The sequence below is a fragment of the Hemitrygon akajei genome, chromosome 5 (genome assembly GCF_048418815.1).
Source record: "Hemitrygon akajei chromosome 5, sHemAka1.3, whole genome shotgun sequence".
Lineage (NCBI taxonomy): Eukaryota > Metazoa > Chordata > Chondrichthyes > Myliobatiformes > Dasyatidae > Hemitrygon > Hemitrygon akajei.
Genome location: NC_133128.1, coordinates 68,190,637 through 68,214,486, shown reverse-complemented (window position 1 = coordinate 68,214,486; position 23,850 = coordinate 68,190,637). Strand labels below are relative to the sequence as shown.

General features: G+C 37.9%; 1 protein-coding gene across 1 annotated transcript in view; it reads left to right on the top strand.

Moving 5' to 3' along the window:
- The window catches only part of LOC140727211 (cilia- and flagella-associated protein 47-like), a 596,979-nt gene that overhangs the window by 445,579 nt on the left and 127,550 nt on the right, over positions 1–23,850 (top strand). Inside the window, exons 51-54 of the mRNA XM_073044476.1 lie at positions 4,887–4,994; positions 13,615–13,726; positions 16,104–16,208; positions 22,499–22,655. Of these exons, the coding sequence (XP_072900577.1) occupies positions 4,887–4,994; positions 13,615–13,726; positions 16,104–16,208; positions 22,499–22,655 (482 nt within the window). The remainder of the gene's footprint in view (positions 1–4,886; positions 4,995–13,614; positions 13,727–16,103; positions 16,209–22,498; positions 22,656–23,850) is intronic.

The following is a 23,850-nucleotide window of genomic DNA, read 5'->3' as shown; positions in this document are numbered from 1 at the left end:
TGGAGTACTTATTGCTGAGGGGGAACGACCACAGGCTGCTCTCCACTATCTGACGTTCTCCCTTCCCTCTCCTGACAGTCACTCCTTTATCTGTCTCCTGTATCCTTGGGATGACTACCTCGCTGTAGCTCCTGTCAATTACTGCTTCACTTTCTCTAACAAACTGATAAGGTGTTGTAAATACCTTAAGGTTCAGCCTTGAATTTTCTTGCATTTCACAGCCGTGAAGTGGAAGATCACAGCTCTGGGTAAGGGGCACTGCATTACTCTTATCTTTTTAAGAGTCAACCCATTAAAAAAGCACCCTAAACAGGACAGATTTTTTAAAAAATGTACACAGTCATAGAATGTGGAAACCACAGGCAAAGGCAATATTTAATTTCCAACCCTAATCATCTTTTAAGGTTTGTTGGCGTGGGTGTTCCAATGCACAGGATCAAAAGAGGGTGCAGTGACTCAGCCAGCTGTATCACAGGCACAAACCTCCTGAGCATCAGTGACATTTTCAAAAAGTGTGGCCTCAAGAAGATGGCATTCATCATTAAGGGACTTCACCATTCGGACATAACATTTTTCTCATTACTACCATCAGAGAGGGGGGAGCCTGAGGACACACTCAGTGTTTTAGCAACTGCTTCTTCCTCTGTGCAATCAAATTTCTGATTGTCCATGAACAAAATGAACACTACTTTACTATTCCTCTTTTGCACTATTTATTTATTATTTTGTTGTTACATGTAGTAATTTTTTTAATACCTTACATGCTCTCTTCTCCCTGCTACTGTCAGGAAGGTGGTACAGAGACCTTAGGACTCGCACCACCAGGTTCAAAATCAGTCACTGTCCCTCAACCATGAGGCTGCTGATCCACAGGGGATAACTTTACACAGCTTCACTTGCCCCATTAGTGAAATGTTCCCACAACCTTTGGACTCACTTTCAAGGACACACATCTCACATTCTCAATATATATTGCTTATTTATTTATTATTAATTTTTTTCTTTTATTATTTGCAGAGTTTGTTGTCTTTACATACTAGTTGTCTGCCCAGTTGGTGCGGTTTTTCATTGATTCTATTATGGTTATTGCATTTAGTCAGTATGCCCACAAGAAAATTAGTGTCAGGGTTGTATATGGTGACAGAAGTGTATTTTGATAATAAATTTACTTTCAACTTTGATGCCAAGAATGTAGAGGCATTCATGTCAGGAAAGGATGAATAAATTAATTTTTTTTTCCCCTTGAGAACAGAAGGTTGAAGTGTGACAAAAAAAGAAGTTGAAGCAGTAGACCTTTCACAGCTGTTCTGCCATTAAATGAGATCTTGGTAGATCTGTTTTTACCTCAAAGCCAGTTTTCTGTACCTACCCCCATTTTTCTTGATTTCCTTAGTTCCAAATCAAATCTGTTTCTGGTCTTTAAAAAGATGAAAGACTGTAACAGAGTTTGTACAGAGAAAATGTTTCCACCTGTGGGAAAAGCATAACTGCTGGTCATCAGTAAAACAAATCCTCACCAAAAAATTCAACGGCGAATTCTGAAGAACCAAAGAATGTTTGCAATTAATAACTGTGCTGATAGACTTGCATGAGGAGAGATATGAAAAGAGGAGGCAACTCCAATGGAATAGAGGTGACAACTTGGACTGGCTGTGCTGAAAGAGCTATTACTATACCATTAAGACAATGAGTGGAATTTCAGTCCACAATTTTCTAACAGAGTGTAATCCAGTAAACCACAATAAACACATTATATACCTCATCGCCATTTTTGTGTTCAGATTCAAAGCAGTGTCTAATAAAGTTAAATACAAGTATTCCATGGGAGTCTGGTTTTCCAGGAGAGCACACTACAGATACTAAATAGCAGGACGTGAGATCTACAGACCAGACATGTCAATAATTTAGGTACAGGATACGCTTGAATCCATTCTAAATTAAATGTGCTTCACAAATGGATCACAAAGACTGATATGAGATGATTCATTGCGCGCCATATTTATTCCTTATTTAACATTGCATTTAGAAGGAACAAAACCTTTATTTTCAGCTTAAGATGTCACTGACGTTAACATATTTCCAATCGTGACTCAGTCATATTATGGCAAGTTAATAAACCTCTTCCATCACTTTTGAAGTTTTATGAGTATGATTTCTGGCACAAAAGGGACATTTGATTTTATGTTGGTGTATAAAATGGCCAAGGTATAGTATATCAAGCATTTGCAATCCTTCCAAAGGTTCTACATTTTGGCAAAATATTTAGAAATGTATTAAAGGCAGAATATGCTAATTTATTTTTGAGAAAGTGACTAAATATATGGATAAGGGGAAGATGGTAGTTGTGGTATGTAGAGATATTCAAAATTGTTAATATTGTGTTGTCTAGGTTTAATTCATCAATGTTTACTGAAAGAAAATCTAAGATCAGCACCAAGTACTTAAAATGCTTTTAAAAAATCTGTTATCCCTATCAATTTGATTTCAGTTCATTGGCCAATCTTTTTATTCACACTGTTAACATTTCTTTCAGAATCTGCCCAATTTATTTTAACAAGCTTGCAATGAGAGTTCTGAAAATCTCAGCAAGCCATGTCCACTGCATTCCACTTATCTACAGTGCCCATCAAAAGTATTCACCTCCTTGAAAGTTTTCATATTTTATTGTTTTACAACATTGACTCACAATGGATTTAATTCAGCTGTTTTGATACTGATTAACAGAAAAAAGACTCTTTCATGTCAAAATGAAAACAGATTTCTACAAAATGATCTAAAATAGTTACAAATATAAAACACAAAATAATTGATTGCATAAGTATGCATCCCTTTCAAGACACTATTTAGTAGATGTACCTTTGGCAGCAATTATAGCCTTTTGTCTGTGTGGTTAGGTCTCTATCAGCTTAGCACATCCAGACACTGCAATTTTTCCGCATTCTTCTTTACAAAATTGCTCAAGCTCTGTTAGATTGCATGGTGTTCATGAGTGAACATCCTGTTTCAAGTCAGGCCACAAATTTTCAATTGGATTGAGGTCTGGGTTCTGACTTGGCCACACCAGGACATTTACTTTGTCGTTTTTAAGCCATTTCTGGGTAGCTTTGGTTTTATACTTAAGGCCATTGTCTTGCTGGAAAAGACATCCTCTCTCTAGTCACAATTTTCTTGTATGCTGCATTAGGTTTTCCTCCAGGATTTCCTTGTACTTTGCTTAATTCATTTTATCCTCTACATTCACAAGCTTTTCAGAGCCCGCAGCAATGAAGCATCCCCACAGCATGATGTAGCCACCACTGTGCTTCACGGTAGGGATGGTGCATTTTTGATGATGCGCAATGTTTGGCTTATGCCAAACATAGCGTTTAGTCTGATGGCCAAAAAGCTCAATTGTGGTTTCATCAGACCATAGAACCTTCTTCCAGCTGACTTCAGAGTCTCCCAAATGCCTTCTGATAAATTCTAGCTGAAATTTTATGTGAGATTTTTTCCCCCAGCAGTGGCTTTCTCTTTGCTACTCCCCCATAAAGCTGTGATTGGTGAAGCACTTGGGCAACAGTTGTACGCATATTCTCTCCCATCTCAGCCACTGAAGCTTGTAACTCCTTTAAAGTTGTCATAGCTCTCTTGGTGGCCTCCTTCACTAGCTCCCTTCTTGTGTGGTCACTCAGTTTTTGAGGACGGCCTGCTCTAGGCAGATTTACAGCTGTACCATTTTCTTTCCATTTATTGATGATTGACTAACTGCACTCCAAGGTATATTCAGTGACATAGAAATTCTTTTGAATCCATCTCCTGACTTGTGCTTTTCAATAACCTTTTTGCGGTGTAGCTTGGAGTGTTCTTTTGTCTTCATAGTGTAGTTTTTGCCGGGATACTGAATCTCCAGCAGTTGGACCTTCCAGGTACAGGTGTACTTTTACTACAATCAATTGAGACACTTTGGCTGCACACAGGTCTCCAAAAACAGATCTCCATTATGTGACTTCCAAAACCAATTGGCTGCACAAGTGATAATTTGGTGTGCCATGTTAAAGGGGGGGGGGGGGGGGGGGCTGAATACTTATGCAATCATTTATTTTGAGTTTAATATTTGTAACTATTTTAGATCACTTTGCAGAGATCTGTCTGCACTTTGACATAAAAGTCTTTTTCTAGTGTCAAAAAAGCCAAATTATATCCACTGTGATTCAATGTTGTAAACCAATAAAACATGAAAATTTCTGGGGGGAGTGAATACTTTTTATAGGCACTGTATATACTTGGTAAGTTTTTAGTGCATTCTGTCTTTCACACATTCCAATTTTCTCTTCTTGATTAATTCATATATTTCAAAATTCAGAGATATTATTGTGGACTTCAAATTTGCCAATGATCTATGTTAACCAATGATTATCCATTTCTCTTCCTGCTTCAATGGGTTGTTTATGTCCATTTCCCCAGAACTGCTTGTATTCATGAGATTCTGTTTCCTAATCTGGATATATACTGCTTATCTTTTGTTACCCCACCTATGACACTATAGTACATGAGTGAAGTTTGCAAAATTTTGCTTAATTTATGTTACAACTGCTAGCCTGCCTTTATCCTTCAAACCTTCCAGTTTGTTATTGCTAAGTTAGTTGCAATACAGTTTGATCAGTATAATAATCATCTTAATAGTTTTATTGACAAGACTATAATGGCATGTAATGAAATTCATACAGAGAATCTTTGCATATAAAATATATTGAAATAACCAGGCAATTTACTGTATCTGAGATAACAATCATGATGATTTCAGACACTGTCACCAAAAATATAACAATACAATGCCCATAAAAATTATTTCTATTTGTTGTTAGATGAGCAGAAAATTTACATTTCTAATCTTCTCTTATCTGCAGTGTTACTTTGTACTCAGCCCTCATAGGAGAATTTTGGTATGAACTGGACCTTATTGCAGTGCAGCCAACACCACTAACACTACCAGAGCTCCAAAGTGAGCTGGGGAAGTAAGTACTCCATTCCATAACACATTATTTCTGAGTAGAGACAGGTAATTATCCTGCATTAAAATTTCTTTGGCTTTTTCATGCTACTTTTGTTTAACAGATTTGATATATATTCCACAACTGAGCACAAATATGAAAGGCTCAGAGGGTTTGTAGATAGGAGTTAGAGGAGGCAGTCACACCGAGATTGCAGGATGCAGGTACCTGGATAATTGTCAGGGGAGGGAAAGGGATTAGGTAGCCATTGCAGCTTATCCCTGTGGCCAGTCCCTCAATAACAAGTACACACTTTGGATGCTATTGGAAGGGGACGACCTACCAGGGGTAAGTCACAGAGGCCAGATTCCTTGCAGTGAGCACACACGAAAAGGAAGTAGGGGAGGAAAGTAATACATTGGTTAGGACAACAGACAGTAGATTCTGTGGACAAGAATGAGAATCCAAGATGGTATGTTGCCTCCCAAGTCCCAGGGTCAGAGGCATCTCAGATCAAGTCTTCAGCATTCTTGAGAAGGAGGTGAGCAAACAGAGGGATTAGAGGCATTGATCGTGTGGATAGTCAGAGGCTTTTTCCCAGGGCTGAAATGGCTAACATGAGAGGGCACAGTTTTGAGGTGCATGGAAGTATGTACAGAGGAGATGTCAGGGGTAAGTTTTTTTTTAAAAAGAGAGGGTGGTGAATGCCGGCAATGGTGGAGGTGGATACAATAGGGTCTTTTAAGAGACTCTTAGATAGGTACATGGAGCTTAGAGAAATAGAGGGCTATGGGTAAGCCTAGGTAATTTATAAAGTAAGTACATGTTCGGCACAGCATTGTGGGCCGAAGGGCCTGTATTGTGCTGTAGGTTTTCTATGTTTCTACAAAAGAAGCTATAAAGCAGGTCCTCAAGGTTACCTATCTCTGAATTGCTGCCCATACCACATGCTATTGAGAGTAAGAATAGAATGATGTGGCAATCAAATGAATGGCTGAAGAGTTGATGCAGCATAGGTTTCAGGTTTGTGGATCATTGGGATCTCTTCTGGGGAAGGTATGTCCTGCACAAAAGGAAAGGGTTACACCTGAACTCAAGAGATGATCAATATCCTTGCATGCAGATTTGCTGGAACTGTTTGTGAGCGTTTGAACACGGTGGGGAGAGGGATGAGAACCAGAGTGTTAGGTCAGATGACAGAGTAGTTGCTGTAAAAATAGATGCATTGTGCAGACTGTGAGGAAGGATAAACAGTGGATAAAACATAAATGCAGTCAGTGGATCATTGAGAAGTGTCTACTTCAATGTGAAAAGTATTAAGAATAAGGGTGATAAACTTATATGGATCAGCACATGGAACTATGACATTATGGGCATTACAGGGACTCAGCTGACACAAAGGCAGGATTGGCTGCTGGATGTTTCAGGGTTTAGATGTTTCATAAGGAATAAGGATGGAGGTAAAAGAGGTGAGTGGGAGTGGCATTGTTAAGCTGCAGAGAAAGAGGACATCATGGAGGGATCTTTTACTGAGTCAGTGTTGTTGGAAATCAGAAACAGGAAGGGAGCAATCATTCTATTGGCAGTATTCTATAGGCTCTCTCCCCCCCAAAAACAAACTACCAGGACTCCAAGAAACAGATAAGCAAGCAGATTTTGGAAAGGTGTAAAATAACAGCTATCATGGGTTACTTTTGAATCTACTGTTTACTCCTCTAACTGTTGAATCCCCTATCACCACCACTGTGCCAGACTCAGTGCCAGATACCTGTCGCTCACACAAGCAGTATCCAAAGTGGTATACTTGTTATTAAGGAAATGGCCACAGGAGCACTCTGCACTGTCTGCCTATTCCCTTTTCCTCTCCTGACAGTATCTGTCTCCCTGTAACACCTTTCAATTAACCCTTTATTTTCCTGAATGATCTGTAGGTCATCTATTTCTAGCTACAGTTCCCTAACGGTTTGTAATAAGCACCATTAGAAAGCACTTCATGTAGGTATAGTCATCAGGATCATCAAAGACTTCCTATATCATGCAAGAGGGGCACACCACTGCCCTAGGTTTCATTTTTTTCTGCTTTCTCTATGCAATGATAAAGAAAGAAAGAGAAACATTTTAGAAACTCACCTTGGCTTCCATCACTTCTCAGTGAAATCTCTGAAACAATCTCAGTTCCCCACTCAACTACTTTTAACAACAGAGCCATTCCCCCACCCCACTATCCACCAGCCTGTCTTTTCAAAGGACGTGTGTCTTTGGATGTTTAGGTCCCAGTTGTGATCTGTCAGCCATGACTTTAGATACCTATACCAACTAATTTCTAACTTCATTATAAGCTCATCTGCCTTGTTTTGTATATTGTGTGCATTCAAATATAACAACACCTTCAGTCCTGTATACAGGATTATCTCCATGTTGCCTGAAGTGCAATTCTTATTCTTTTCTAAACTTTGTCTTATTTTCTGATTTTTCTGGAGACTTTTGTAACCTCTTTTTCCCTTTTATTTCATCCATAGTTTTCCATCTGTAGAACACCCCCCCCCCCCCAATATTTAAAATCCTATCCATAGTCCCATTAATGCAATTTACCAGGATCCTGGTCCCGGCATGGTTCAGGTCAAATCCATCCCATTAGAACAGTTCCCTTCTTTCCCTACTGATACCTTGTCCTACAAATTCAAACCCACTTCTCATATAATGCATTTACTCTAATTCTTATTGACCCTGTGCCATTTTGCACATTGTTTAGCTAGCAATCCAGAGAGTATTACCTTTCTAGATCAGCAGTTAATCTAATGGGTGTGATTGCCTCCCAAAACACAGTAACCAGGTAAAGCTCTCCCTTCCTGATGCATTACAGTGTTTGGAGCTCAGATTTCAGATTATCAGCTTTGAGTTCAAGTTCCTCAAGAAACCAATATTTGCTGCAGATATGGTAACCAGGAACCACAATGGGGTCCATCAGCTTTGATTTGTTTAAAGGTCGGTAAGGAATAATGAGGATATTTGTGGATGATACCAAAATAGTGGGAATAATAAATAATTGAGAAGATCAAAGGATGCTATAGTAATATACTTATAAGAGAAAGAATGGGCTAAATATTGGAAGATAGAATTCAGTTATAGTAAATGTGAAGTACTACAGTATTTTGAGGAAATCGATATTAAAATATGGTAGACCGAGTGTGAAAATCTGGAGATTCTGATTCAGATGTTAAAAGCAGCACATCATCCCAAAATATCATTAAAATAGTAAATAGAGTTCTATATTTCATCAATAAGTTGTAGAATGTAAAAACTGAGAATAATGACGTCAATGTCGTATCTTATAAAAGTCTCATGATCATTGTGTCCAGTAAGATGCTGCCAATTTTAAGAAATATAGTAACAAATAGAATGAGAAAGTTTAGTGCATTTTCATTAGGGTAATTAGAGCTGTGTGATACAAATGTCTTTGACAGAGGTAGACTCAATAGAAAGAGTTTCTCAACGCTGAAATGTCTAAAATCAGACATGCATGATGAAATGAATCAGAATCAGGTTTAATATCATTGGCATATGTAATGAAATTTGTTATTTTGCAGCACCAGTATATTGTAATACATAAATATACAAAAAATTATATATTACAATAGAGAAATAGAGAGGAAAATAGAGTGAGGTAGTGTTTATGGGTTCATTGCCCATTCAGAACTCTGAGTGGCAATGTCTTCAAGCTCCTGCACCACCTCTTTGATGATAGCAATGAGAAGAGGGCATGTCTTGGGTGATGGGTATCTTTAATAATGAATGCTGCTTTTTTGAGGCATTGCCATTTGAATGTGTCCTCAATGTTGGGGAGGCTAGTACCCATGATGGAGCAGGTGGAGTTTACAACTTTCTGCATCTTTTTCAGATCCTGTGCAGTGGTTCCTCCATGCTAGATGGTGATGCAACCATTTTTACTGCTCACCATGGTACATCTGTAGAATTTTGTGAGAGTCTTTGGCAACATACCAAGTCTCCTAAAACTACTAATGAAACATAGCTGCTGTTGTGCCTTCTTTGTAATTGTATCAATATGTTGAGCCCAGGATAGATCTTCAGAGATGTTGACATCCAGGAATTTGAAACTGCTCATCCTTTTCACTACTGATACCTCGATGAAGACTGGTGTATGTTCCTTCAACTTCTCTCTTCCAAAGTTCACAATCAGTTCCTTGGTCTTATTTACATTGATTGCAAGATTCTTGTTGTTACACCACTCTAACTGATCTATCTCACTCCTTTATGGCTCATCTGAAATTTTGCCAACAATCATTGTGTCATAGGCAAATTTATGGATGACATTTTAGCTGTGCCTACCCACACATTTGTGGGTGTGGAAAGAGTACAGCAGTGGGCTAAGCATGCATCTTTGAGGTGTGCCAGTGTTGATTGACAGCGAGGAGGTGTTATCGCTGATTCACACTGACTGTGATCCTCTGGTGAGGAAGTCAAGGATCCATTCCCAGGTTTTGGAGCTTATTAATTGGAGCTGAGGGGATGATTGTTTTGTAGACTGACCCTACAGCAGTCTGACATAGGTATTGCTATTGTCCATGTGATCCAAGGCCAAGTGGAGAGCCAATGAGATTGCATTTACTGTAGACCTATTATGGCAAAATGCAAATTGCTGCAAGTCCAGGTCCTTGCTTAGGTAAAAGTTGATTCTGGCTATGACCAACCTCTCAAAGTAATTCATCACAGTAGATGCAAGTGCAACTGGACAATATTCATTAAGGCAACTGTCTCTGTTTTTCTTGGGCACAGGTATGATTATCATCCTTTTGAAGTAGGTGAGAACCTCCAACTGTAGCAGTGAGAGATTGAAAGTGTCAATATACACTCCTGCTATTTGGTTGGCACAGGTTTTTAGTGCCCACCCAGGTACACCCTCAGGACCTGATGCCTTGCAACAGTTCACCCTCTTGAAAGATGTTCTGATGTTGCTGTCCAAGACAGATCACAGAGTCACCAGATGCTGCAGGAATTCAAAGGCGTAAACAAGGCTTTTTGTTGATCTGGGAGTGAAGCATCACAGCCATTCATGATTTATGTGAAATGATATTAGGGAAAACATATTCAAAGAAATGTGAACCTATGTTGATTACTAACATTATTGGTTAAGGGAATTTATCCGGATATTCAAAATCAGATTGGAAGGTTGAATGAAAGGAAAGGTGATAAAGGGATATTGAGATCAGGGAAGGTAAGTGTATTTAGGACAACTGCTTTCAAGGATTCCCTGTTTCTGTGTTGTAATGTTTATGTATTCATGCAAATTATTGTTGGAAACTGGTTTATGTTTAAGAAGGAAATTATACATCTTGAATTCCAGGTTTGATATTTATGATTTTTCTCATTGTAAATCACAAAAGAAGGTCCTAAGATATTCACTGTGATGGAAAAAAAGGATTATTTATTTTACTTAGAGATACAGTATGGAAGAGTCCCAATGAGCTGCACCACCCAGCAACCCTCTGATTTAACCCTAGCCTAATCACAGTACAATGTCCACTTAACCTACTAATCAGTATGTTTTTGGACTATGGGAGAAAACTGGAGCACCAGGAAGAAACCCACGCACAAACAGGAAGAAAGTGCAAACTTTCTTACAGAGGACGCTAGAATTGAACTCCAAACTTTGATGCTCCAAGGTGTAATTGCATCATGCTAACTGCTATGCTACTGTGGCACACACATTTATGGAGACTTTTTTAATGAAATGAAAGAGGTCAAAAGAAGATCAGACTGAATGTCCACTGACTTGGAATATCTTGTACCCATAACCATGATGCATTTGTTTCAAAGGCATTCAGATAAAGCTAATTCAATCAGAAGGGATTTGAATAGAAGGTAAAAGTAAAATTCTGCTTTTTTATTTAAGGAAGTGGAACTTGGAGAGAGCTATTTTATATTAGAAACAGGGGCTACAACCTCTGATTTTCTATTTCTAACCAAAACAAGGCAACTTTGTAGAACTAGTAGTTGTGACGATCTATCCAGGATTTGGAAAGTTTCTTGAAGGTTTATTTGTTGTAACCTCAATTAATTTGGTTATTCATTGAGAGGTTTTGGATAAACACCCTAAATGGGAACTATACTTTATTAACCCCGGTAAATTAGGATAACCCCTGAATATACCTGACAGCTGCATCTGAACTAACTTGATGGGAATTCAAAGTACAAATGGACCATAATGTACTTACTTTTGCCAACAATTATGTTGAGAACCACCAATGTTTTCCTTGCAAATCAGCTTGTCTCTGATGAAATCTATAAGGGGACAGGGATGGGATTTATCATTTGAGGCTAGTCACCAGTACCGGACCTTTGTCTTGCAGATGTTGTATTTTGGGAAGTCAGCTCCAGATTAGACCTTCACAGTGAACAGCAGAGCCCTGGGGAGTATTGTAGAACAGAGGGATTTTGGAGTACAAGTACATAGTTATGTGTAAGTGGAGTCACAAGCAGACAGTGTGGTGAAAAAGGCTTTTGAAGTCAGGCCATTAAGTATAAAAGTTGGGAGGCCGTGATGTAGTTGTACAGAACACTGGTGAGACCACACTTGGAAAATTGCATTCAGTTTTGTCCTCCAGCTATAGGAAATATATTAAACTGGAAAGAGTGCAGAAAAGATTTACAAGTATGCTGCCAAAATTTGATGGACTGGGTTATCATAAGAGGTTGGACCGGTTAGGCCTTTATTCTTTAGAGCATAGGAGACTGAAAATGATCTTATAGAAGTGTATAAATTAATGAAGGCCATAGATAGAGTGAATGTATTGTCTTTTTCCTCAGAGTCAGAGTATCAAAGACTAGAGGGCATAGGTTTAAGGTGAGGGGAAAAGATTTAAGAGGAACTTAAAGGACACTTTTTACAGAAAGGGTGGTATTTATGTAGGATCAGCTGTCAGAGGTAGTTGTTGAGGCATGTACCTTAACAACATTTAAAAGACAGTTACAGGGATTGGAAAGGTTTGGAAAGTTATGGGCCAAATGCTGCAAATGGGACTAGCTTGGATGGGGAATCTAGATTTGCATGGACCAGTTGGGCTGACTGGCTTGTTTCCATTATATGACATTTATGACTAACTCTCTATCCTATCATAGATCTTTTTTGTCTCTTCTGCCCAACTGAGTTTTTCTGAATTTATAATCTCCAAATCTGCTTTGTAACTTTTTTGAAACTGAGCATGGAAATATGCAGTTGCAAATAAAATTTGACTTGTTATTTAACTGAATAAATAACCTCACTGGAATATTCTCCTGATGAATTTACTGACAAATGTAGTCCACAGAGGATGAATTTCAATCCTATTTTGTTGATTTGTCAGCTCTTCATAAGTATGATTAGAGATGAAAAAATGAACTGAGCTTTAAAGACTAGCATCACAATCTAGATGTTCTATAAATAAATGATTCTATCTGTAAAGAATTACACATGATTAATGGCCTTTTTCGGTGTGACAGCAGAGAAAAATTGGCTTCCATGGACTTGGAACATAGCATATTTTAGAGGAGAAAAAAAATAAAATGGACTACAATGTCTTAAATTATAGTTAATTTAACAGCTGCTTTTGAAAATAAAAAAGGACTGGCAAGGTTTGAAATATAATATGGCTAATATGACGGGGATTAATTGTAAGGATTAAGTGATTGGAGGATGTATTGAGAGGATCACAAAGGTAGGTTTTCTTACACAAAGAGTGGAACTCACTGCTGGGGTGCTGGTAGAGGCAGATTCATTAGGGACGTTTAAGAGACTCAGGCACAGATGAAAGAAAAATTGATGGCTACGTAGGAGGCAAAGATTAGGTTGATCTTAGAGTAGGTTAAAAGTTTGGTACAAGATTATGCTCTGAAGGGACAGTATTGTACTGTACTATTCTAATTTCTATATAGAAAAAGAACAGAATAAAAACAAAGGAAAACATTAGATGCTATAATTTGCCCTCTCTTGTACATGAGTGGCTAACAAAACTGAGGAGTTAATGAGAGAGTATACTGTAGTGTTTTAGGGAAATAAGGGAAAATGGATTGATAAATTTGTTCTGCTGGGTTCTGATGGAACCCAATGGGCAAAAATGTCTACTTCTGTGATGTAATAAGGCAGTAGGTTATGAGTTAAACCTCAACAGGTCAGATAGCAGTTGTGAAGAGTGAAACATTAAATATTTCAGATCAATGATGCTTTGTAAGAACAGATGTTTACAACATCCTGCCTTCCGTCATCATTTCACAGAAGGGAATGTACAGTACTTTTTCTATAGATAAGTTTGTATTTACATTTAAAGAGTATGAGAAGGAATTTCAACCTATTCCTATGTAATTTTAAACAACTGTTTTGCATCTGTAACATGTCAAAATATTTAGTAATGATAAATCCCACCAGCATTATTCTGAAACTCAGTTATAGATATGTTAACTGGCATTGTTGTACTGTAGTACAATACATTACTGACTTTTTGAACATTATTTCAATGTTTTATATTCATACTTTTAGTGTACATGATATAAGTCATGCTGAAAAATGAAAATTGGTGATTTGTTAGATTTTTTATGTATAATGAAGTAGTTTTGTGCAAACATTATAGGCATGTGATTGTACTTTTTGCAGATGGGTTCGTCAGATCATCCCTCTCACTAACTCTACCATTGAAACTCTGAAATTGGAAGTTGACAATAGCAACCCAGCAAATTTTTCAGTAGATATTGATCCTAGAAAGCCCGTAAGTATCTGTATAAAGTGATGGTGTGATCAAAGGATTTTTTTTTCTGTTTTGGGTCTTGTAATTCACAGTTAAAGATTTCTTCTGTTTTCAAACTATTTATCCGATTCCTATTAGACTAACACAGATTTTCTCCAGTTAAACAAGAAGACCAGACCTTTACTGTTGTATGTTGGGAACAACTTTTTGCTGGTGCAGGATGTCTTCTCACTCATAATTGTCAATCACATCTACTATTGTGACAACAAAAACAGCAATGTGTAAAGGCTACTAGGGGAAGGGGAAAGAAAAAGAACTGTATATGTGACTCAATTTACCACAAGCCATCAGGAAATACATTTGTTATCTCAGAGTTACCATTTAGTAGTGTGTGAGCTGTCTGCATGTCAACATTTGTCCGAGTGATATACCATGCTGCAATAGATACGTTAGCAGCTTGCTGTTGGTGCATCAGGGAAGTAACAATGTCTCCAAGCAAACATTTATTTCTTTTCCCCCAAAAGATCCTGAATAACTCAGTATATTAACACCATCTTCAGACCTGTTATGGAGTTTTCAGTCAAAAAGGATGAACACCTCTACTAGAAGAAAGATTAAGAAAAGCAGCAGAAAGAGCAAGAGAACCATTACTTACAATACTACTGGTTGTCAAAGACAAACTTGTACCTGGTCTATTGCTCTCCTTCCCAATAAAATTTGTCATAACCGTTATCAGATTACCCTCCTGAAATTCAGTATCATGGCTACAAGTACAAATATTGAGACAGAATTTGCTCTTAGAGGGAAAGAGACTATGCTTCCTGTGACTCTATATTCTGTATTTCTTGATAAAGTAGAGCAAGATAATAGTTGCATATAGCCTGCTATGCCTCACGGACTAATCCCATTTCTTCAGTAACATTCCCTGTAACGTATTCTCCTTCTCCTCACATTTGCATGATTAGAGTGGTATGGGTGCAGCATTTTACCAGCTGTTTCAGTACTACTTTATGCTGTCTGATCCGAAATTGCAAGGCTATGTGCAGCAATAAGGTCCTTCCCAACATGGACAAGCCAAAGTAAGCTCTGCCCGTGAAAAAGCAGCTAACGTATATGACAGATGTCAAAGGCATGCCTGAGTTAGCCACCTGTGATATTTGTCATGGATTTTGAATTCTGTTAAGTGTCCCTAACATTTGCACACATTATAAAACACTTAAAAGAACTTTTTTTAAAATGAAGAAAATCATTGGGTAAAAAAAATTGGTGTTTTTTATTATTTCCAATTAAATTCATTCAAGAAATCTAAATTACCTGTAATTGCCCAAATGTAACCCATAAGACATAACTAACTTTACCATCAAGTTCAAAAGCTGATTATTGTTCTTCATAATAATAAAATGGTACACCCTATAAGTTATCCTTTGAGATCCTGTCCTGTGTTCTCATTACTTAATCCGGGTGCTAATACAAAGTGTTGTTAAGAGGCCACGGCTGCAGGGAATCACTAAAGTAAAACTTGAGCAATTTAGATTTTGAAATCCTGAATAAAGCTTCAAGTAGCAATATCTCTTTTCTGGCTGGGACACACTGGCAAATATTCTGTATGTTACTAACTAATAAATTGATGTGGGTGATGCTGGTGTAAGTATACTATCTCCCTGCTGAGTATTTCCAACATTTTCTGTTTGTATCCTGCACCATTACTCCTTATTCACTTAGCATATGTATATTTGTGTGCAATGTTTTATTGCTTTTCTTATTTCATCATGTATCACAAAAGGTCCTGACAATTTCTATACATGAAATAAAAGAGAGGGACAAAAACCATCTTGTAAGTAACAAAAATGAGGGGAGAGCGAGTTCTGTTTTTATACACTGTTAATTATCATACAGAAACTATGTGAGTAAAATGAAAAAGAGGTGCAAATACAACTTTCAGCATATCATAAGGGACCCATCTGCTCTCTGGGGTTGACGTAATAGTCCAAAGTGGTTAAATTGGTCATTTGGTCAAATTTATCAAGATTCAAAATTGCTTGTCACTTTCTGTATATATAATAAATGGGCTTAAAGAATTTTTAGCACAAATTCTGGAGGAAATTAAAACTAGCACTGAGAATCACAATGTAGATATCCTAGCTGATTCTGCTAAGGCCTAGCAGTTTTAGAGCCCAAACATATAACTTTTACAGACATTAATTGTGGTCTATGGTTTCCAAAGATGGCCATCAGATTCTGAAATTCTGTACAAAAGCAGAGGACCTCTTGATCCTAGCAATCTACTGCTGCTTGTAGAAAGATGCAGTAATTGCATAAAATATTGTATTGTCAATATAATACATTAAAAGCTTGAAAGTTAGCATCAATTTTATGATTTTATTTTTCCTGTTCACAGATAATTGTGAATCCTCAATCTACAACTGAAGTACCTGTTCAATTCTTTCCTTCAACATTAGGAAAAGGCAATCATTGTGCAAAGGTTACCTTCAAGTGTCCTCAGGTGTGTTTTTTTTTTCATTTCTCTTTATTTTCTATATAATTGATCTGGATGTAGGAATTAGGGGAACTGCCTTTTGGTAAAGAGATAACACAATTATTTCTGTTTTTGTAATACCTTATTTGAATCCATTTGCAAAAAGAAGGTGCATCTAATATAGATTGTGCACATATGTAGAACTGGTCTGTTCATACTGCATATTTTTCTGAATAAAAAGCTATTGAATAGAAAAATACCTATATGATAGAAGGCATGAAACTCTGAAGTTACAGAACCAGAATCATTTGGTGAAAAGCCATGAGTGGATGCAGAATGAAAAGCAAACCTAGTGAAAATACACATACAAATCAGAATAAAAACAGAAGAAAAAACAAAAGCAAAAATTAACCACCCCACAACATTAACCCAACCTTCCTCAACCACAGAATCTCCTCAGTTAAGCAAATACTCCTTTAATGCAACATGAGGCTGCCTTATCAATAAGATACCTTAAATAACACAAGGAATTATTGTAGCATCTCACAAAACCTTATTTAGACAACATCAAAAATACTGTAGTTAATTTTACTGCACTTTATTATTGGGTGTCAGAAAATTGTTTGCATTTTTCCAAGGTTGTTTCAGATTCATATGAATTAATTCATAAATTATTAATTTCCATAATAAAATTCATGATCATGCCTCTCTTAAGAAACTTCTTTGGTGCTCCTTTACCTATTGTTGTGTTCATTATAACCCCAGGATCTTGGCAAGCAGCCAATATCATCTCTGATTTCTATATAGAAATTAAACTTCGGAGAACTACCAACATCAGCTAAAGAGTTTTCAGAGGTCCAATGAATAACCTTTCTAAAATATCTTCATTGATATTTGAGGTTCTATTTGAAAGTACTTGTATCTTCTGAACCAGTAGCACAGCAAATTCTGGACCTCCAAGGCAGGCAGACAGACAAAGACATTTAGAATTCTAACAGATTTTATTAACAAACAGAAGTTTGTTAGAAACATTGTACATTGTCCAATTTGAAATAAAATACAGCCCCTGAGTTACCATAGACTGAGTAAAGTGCAATAGTACTATCTTTAGCTTATGGCTCATAAAAGGCTAAAATCTCAACTGTGTCACAGTGAAATAAAATGCATAAATGCAAAATTGAGTTAGGTAAAGTTACTGCATCAGTATAACAAAGTACATCAATGACCCCTCAGGTTCACATGAGTTTGAATACTAGCCATACAAATACCACGTTCAAGTTTAAGCAAAATTAGTTAAATAAAAGGCTAAAGTAATGACTCACACAAAGACCTACACCATTCTGCAGTGTACAAAAGGAGCTGCATAAGTAACACTCCTCACATGGTCACCAAAATAAATCAACCAAAAGGATCAGCAATGCTGTCTGTCACCTTCCAATATGGACCAGACACTGGTCCAAGCACATGTGAACAGCAAGCTTTTAGGCCATCTGGGGAGAAAGGTCCTATCCTATTTTCCCTCCTGCTGGAAACAACAGGCACAATTATCTGTTTCACCTGGCTACATACTGTTGTTAAATCCACATACCAATTGCAGCAACATTGGTGTCAGAATGTGAAAATTATCTTATGGTTTCCCATTGGAGGGATATTATGAATTACAGAGTATATTAGATGGCAACCAAGTTTTACAGTAAGCACATTAGATGGGGTGAAACTGCTCTGGAGTGTCAGTCAAGATTCTGGGCCCAAGTTTACAAACAGGCAGTTGAATGTGAATCCTTCTGACCGCAGTAACTCCTCCTGAACTGTTGGGAGGAATTTCCTGCAATGTATCACTGATCTGCCAAGAAGGTTTCAACTTCCTCATTGTCTTAACCATGGTGATCATTTCTGCCATCAGCACAGAGAGCTCTACACCATTGTAATTATTCTCTTGATTGAGTTCCCTAACCCAGTGTGGGCATTATGCCTGAACCTGTATAGAAATTAATATCAGTTAACTTCAATAATGGTAATTAATTACAAATTATCTAGTTATATGCGCAAAGAATACTGTAAGTGAAAATCTGTCCCAGTAATGACTGGGTGATTAAGAAAGGACTATAATAGTTTTGAAAATATATAGCAATCTCAACATGCTCATCATTCTTGGCCTTCTTACTGCTCATTACTATTCTTTACTACCTGCATAGCACCGCAGGTCCATCTATTTACTTTCTGCAAAGCTTGCCTTTCAGACAAAGTCAACAGTTTTTACTTTTAATGTTTTTGACTTCCTATTCTTGCTGGTAGCAAGCTCAGAATCAGAATCAGTCTACTCCACTCACAGCATATTGCATACAAAACTAGGCAAGGAGCTAAGCACCTCGTTAAAAATCACCCGAGTCAGAAGCTTTCTTCAAGGTTTTTAATGAGAAGACCTTGTGAAACTGCAGGAAGTTAAGTAAAACACATATTAAATTCAATACAGAATCATTGTGTGCCTGGATATTCTAATATAATTGATTATTCTCATGATCAGTGTTAAACAAGGTAATACACACATACAACATTCTAAAGCTATGTTGTGGACTAGAGTGAACTTGTGGTATGATAATAGCTTAATAGTGTTGAACAATAAACATAATACTTCAAAGTATATCTACCAAATGCTTACAATATTAAGAAAGTTTAAGGCTGTATCAAGGGCAAATAAAGAGTGGATGGAAATGGATGCCTTCCTACAGTGTTTATTCCAAGTTGAAATCCAAATTACACCACCCAGGAAATGATTTAAAGAACAGTTTACCTACAGGAAGTGATGCTTATACAGAACAAACTGCATACAAAATGAACAGTTTCTCTAGAAGCAGAACATTCCCTGCCTGACATGCATGATGTCAAACTTACCTTCTGAAACTAAAAGTCAAATGATCGCTTTATTAGGTCTTTGGCAAAAGAAGGGCAGTTTCAGAGACTGATCTTGAAGCAGTCTCATTGCAGTTGAAAATGTTGTCCTTGATGACATACTTGTTTGTGGTACTGTCTGATGTGCAGACCGGTGACGTGGTGCTCACCCAGAATGACGATTGTGTGAGATACCTCTAAAGTGAGCTGAGCTCCCTCAATACATCTTCCAAATCACCATAGCCCTTCACAATCAAGAAAGGGACAGTTGATTAATGTAACTTTGGATTGGGAGAGGTTCCTGCCTTCTGATGCACTAAACGTCCTCTGTATTCAAGAATGATTCTAAACTTTGCCCCATTCAGTTGCTCCTCATTGAGAGGTAGCTTACAAATGTACAAACTACTGCTACTCCTACTCTCTTCTCTTTCACATGGATACTACTCACATGGGTCTGAAAAGACCTTGACTCCCATTCTCCAGGACATTAATCTTAAATGCACTGACAGTGGGCTTATGAGCACCTTCAAGGCATACTTCACCCACACAGACCCAACCTAGGTCTAGTCATTGAGCATAAGGTCCATCATGCCAACCATTGCACTGTTCATGTACCTCATGTACACAGATGGTGTCTCTGCCAAGCAACAGGAGAATCTCAGCAGAAGATTCAAGTGGGGGGATCTTGTCAGCTATGTCCTTAAGATGTGAACAACTATGTGCCACTTTAGAAGTTGGGATTTCATCCCTGATGATGGGAATATGGTTGCAGTCAATGAGAGTTGGCATGGGTAAGCAGACCTCCCCTCCTATTGACTCCATGCCAAATACACCAGCTTTGCTTCTGGTAACTTCTGATGTTCCAGAGTATGTCTTTGGAGTGTCTGGTAAAATAGCTTCATCTGATGGAGGCTCAGCTGGCTCCCCACCATTCTCTGCTGCAGGTGTGCTGGAGCCAGTAGGCTTAGGTGCTGGCCCTGAATTTAAAGCTGTACCTGGGTCAGTGTTGATAGATTCTTGGCTTATTTTCCTGGAAACTACCCCGATGCATCCTACACCATGTGTCTGCATCCTGCACCATGTGTCTGCTCGTGTTCTGCAATATATTGTTACTGCTTCTCCAGTTCTCCTTGCTACCCTCCCCTGATTCTCCAACAGGCTCTAGATGACCATCTTATCTACATTCATACTTACTGTGCTTCAGGGCTTCTCTGGCCAATCTCAGCATCTCACTGAAATTATTGTCCAATGGTGATTTATCACCACAGCCTGGTGCAGAGATTGAGGGCTGTGCAGTTAGTTCTGCAGCAGCTTCTGTTAAAAGGTGAGTCACTGATGCAGTTGGTGCACTGCTGACCCCTTGTCTGCACTTATTAAGTGGCAAAACCACCTGAGAAAAGTTTCCAAGTTGGGTGACATTGGACACTTCTCAATTTGTACTTAAATGAGGGTTCATCTTTCTTTGGGTTTGAATCTGAAGTAGAGGATGAAAGTTCAGTAGGAGGACTGGGGAAACATTTGTTTTGAAATTTGACAGGAAGCTGGTTCCTATTTTTGTCTGCTGCTTTGATTTTATCCTCTGTTGAGCAACCATTGTAGCGTATGGCGTTCAGACGCATCTCCAGTCCACAGGCAATGCCTTTGAAGACAATTTATCTTTCCACTGTACTACCCCTGGAGTGCATTGTGAACAAAACTAGGCAAGGAGTTAAACACCTTTTCAAAAATAGCATGAGCTGGAAGCTTTCTTCAGGGTTTTTAATGAGAAATCTTTGTGAAACTGCAGAAAGTTAAGAAAAACACATATTAGATTCAATGCAGAATTGTCATGCATCTGAATATACTAAAATAATCGATTATTTTCACGATCAGTGTTAAATAAGGTAATATACACACGCAGCATTCCATGCAAACTTGTGGTGCAACAATAATTTAATAGCAATGAACGATAAACATAATTCTTCCTTCAAAATACATCTGCTAAATGTCTACCAATATAAAGAAAGCTTAGGATTCACAGATACTGCTGTTTCAAGGGCAAATAAAAAAATGGATGGAGATGGATGACTTTCTACCATGTTTGCTCCAAGTCCAAATCCAGCTTAACCTGTAGAGGAAATGATAAACCTTACAAATCATTCTTTGTTCCAGTAATGTTTGTACAAAATGTGAGTGGGTGGCATGGAGAAGAATTGAGGAAAGGGCTGGGATAATTTCCATGACAAATCACGAGGACATTCATAATGAGAGGTCAGATGAGAGAGATATCTGTGAAATATGGAATTTCACAAGAAGATATTGTGCAATGGGGGTTGATAGGCTATGAGTTAGCTGATTGGATGTATACTTAGCACCACACTACAGTAGTTCTGATCCTCACTACTGACTAACTGTGTGGTAAGACAGTTCATTATAGTAAGGACACGCCCTTCCTCTCAGCTGAGGCAGCGTGTTTGTGTCCTTGAGCAAGGCACCTAACAACACATTGCTCTGCGACGACACCGGTGCTAAACTGCTTGGGTCCTAGTACCCTTCCCTTGGACAACATCGGTGGCGTGGAGAGGGGAAGGCTTGCAGCTTGGGCAACTGCCAGTCTCCCATACAACCCTGCCCAGGCCTGTGCCCTGGAAACCTTCCAAGGCTCAAATCCATGGTCTCACGAGACTAACGGATGCCTATATACTCCCTTCCAATATGGTGAGGTGTTGAGATTGGAAGAGTTTTTCCTCCAGTTTTCTGCTGTGGGTATTAGTTGTGAACAAACTTCTCCCATAAAAGAGAAAAAAGGGTCTTATTTACTGAGTGTTTCATTATTTCTATGTGTGCTAATGATATTTCTGCTATGGTTGAATACTTGTAGATATGTGTGAGACTGTACAAGTGTTAGACAGCATGTAAATCAGTAAATGAAATATGTTTTGTCGGATGGTATTTGTGGCTGATTCTACCTTCCATAACTGGACAGATGAGGTTAAAATACAGAACAGTACATCACAGCAACAGGGTCTTCAGCCCAATATTAAACTAATTAAATTAGTACGAGACTAAACCCTTCTGTCCACATAATGTTCACATCCTTCCATTTCCTGCACATTAATCCACCTAAGAACTTCTTGAAGATTTCTGTCATATTTTCTCTTACTACTCTCATCCACCACCACCCCAGCAATGCATTCTGAGCACCCACCATTTTCAAACTTGATTCCCAAATTATTTGCATAAATTAACTGATTACTCCAATTAGCTAGCACGTACTTTTTTATTTTAAGAAGGGAAAGTAAATATTCTATATTTCAATATGCTTCTTCTTCATTCATCGACTGTTGAACGCCATTGTTACTCACATTTTTTGTAAACGTACTGTTAATGCTTACAGAAATATTTGTGGCTTTCTAATTTTGCTAACTACTGCCTATTTTTCTTAATAGCTACAAAACTGGACCTTTCATCTGTCAGGAATAGGCTTGCTTCCCCTTAAGATGGACCCCATTAGTATCAGCGCTTGTGTTAACTCTCATGCATCACTTATTGTGCCTTTCAAGAACCCAACAGATGATCTTCTTCTGATAGATGTGGTGCTAACAGGTGATGAACAAAAGCTCATTAAATTTGATCAATTTAGATATATCTTCCTGAATGTTCATTAATGATGAAGTCCTTATAATATTTATAGTTTAAAACTCAGTTGTGAAGCACATTTATTTTAATGAACTTCCCAGTTAATAATATATACTGGTGTTAATTATAGCTTACATAAATGCTTTTATTGGTTTGTTCTAATAGATTAGTGATCTTCTTTAGTAGGTTGTTGTGTCCATGGAATATATCTGTAATAAATAGTCAGTGACTTCAAAGACAAGGAAAACTTCCAACAAACATACAGTATGATAAAATTATTTCAATATGTAAATTCCTTGAGTTAGAATTGATGGAAAACACTTAAAACGACGGTACTCTTAGCCATGTAAAGTATTGAAGTATGTTCTTACAGTGAACAATTTTACACTATTTTATCCATTTCTGCAAAAATAAAATAAAATATTTGTTTTATCGTTAGTATTTCCTACAGTGAATATGCTTAGGAGCTGTTAGTAGCATTGGAGATATTAAGGCAACTGGTGGATTAGAAATGATCTGTTTTGTTCAATAACAATGCCAGATAGAACACAGCACATAGAACATGGGATGCTACAGCACAGTCTAGGCCCTTCAGCTCACAATGTTGTGCCGAGCCTTTAATCCACTCTAAAGATCAATTTGACCCTTCTCTCTCACATACCTCTCTATTTTTCTTTCATTTATGTACCCAAGTGCCCAAGTGTCTCTTAAATGTCCCTGATGTATTTGTCTCTACCACCATCCCTGGCATCCCGTTCCACACACCTACCATTCTCTGTGCAAAAAACCTCTCTCTTACATCCCCCCCCCCCCACCCTTTCCTGCAAATACCTTAAAGTTATAAGCCCTTGTACTAGCCATTTCCACCCTGGAAAAATGTCTTTGGCTATTCACTCTATCAATGCCTCTCATCATCTTGCATATTTCTATCAAGTCAACTTCTATTCTCCTTTGCTTCAAAGCACAAAACCCTAGTTTGCCCAACCTAGCCTCATAAGATGGGCTCTCATATCTAGGCAGCATTGTGGCAAATCTTCTCTGCATTCTCTGTAAAGCATCCACATCCTTCCTATAATGTGGCAACCAGAATTCAGCACAACACTTCAAGTAACTCAGCAGTCAGACAGCATCAATGGAGTGGAATAAAGAGTTGATATTTCAG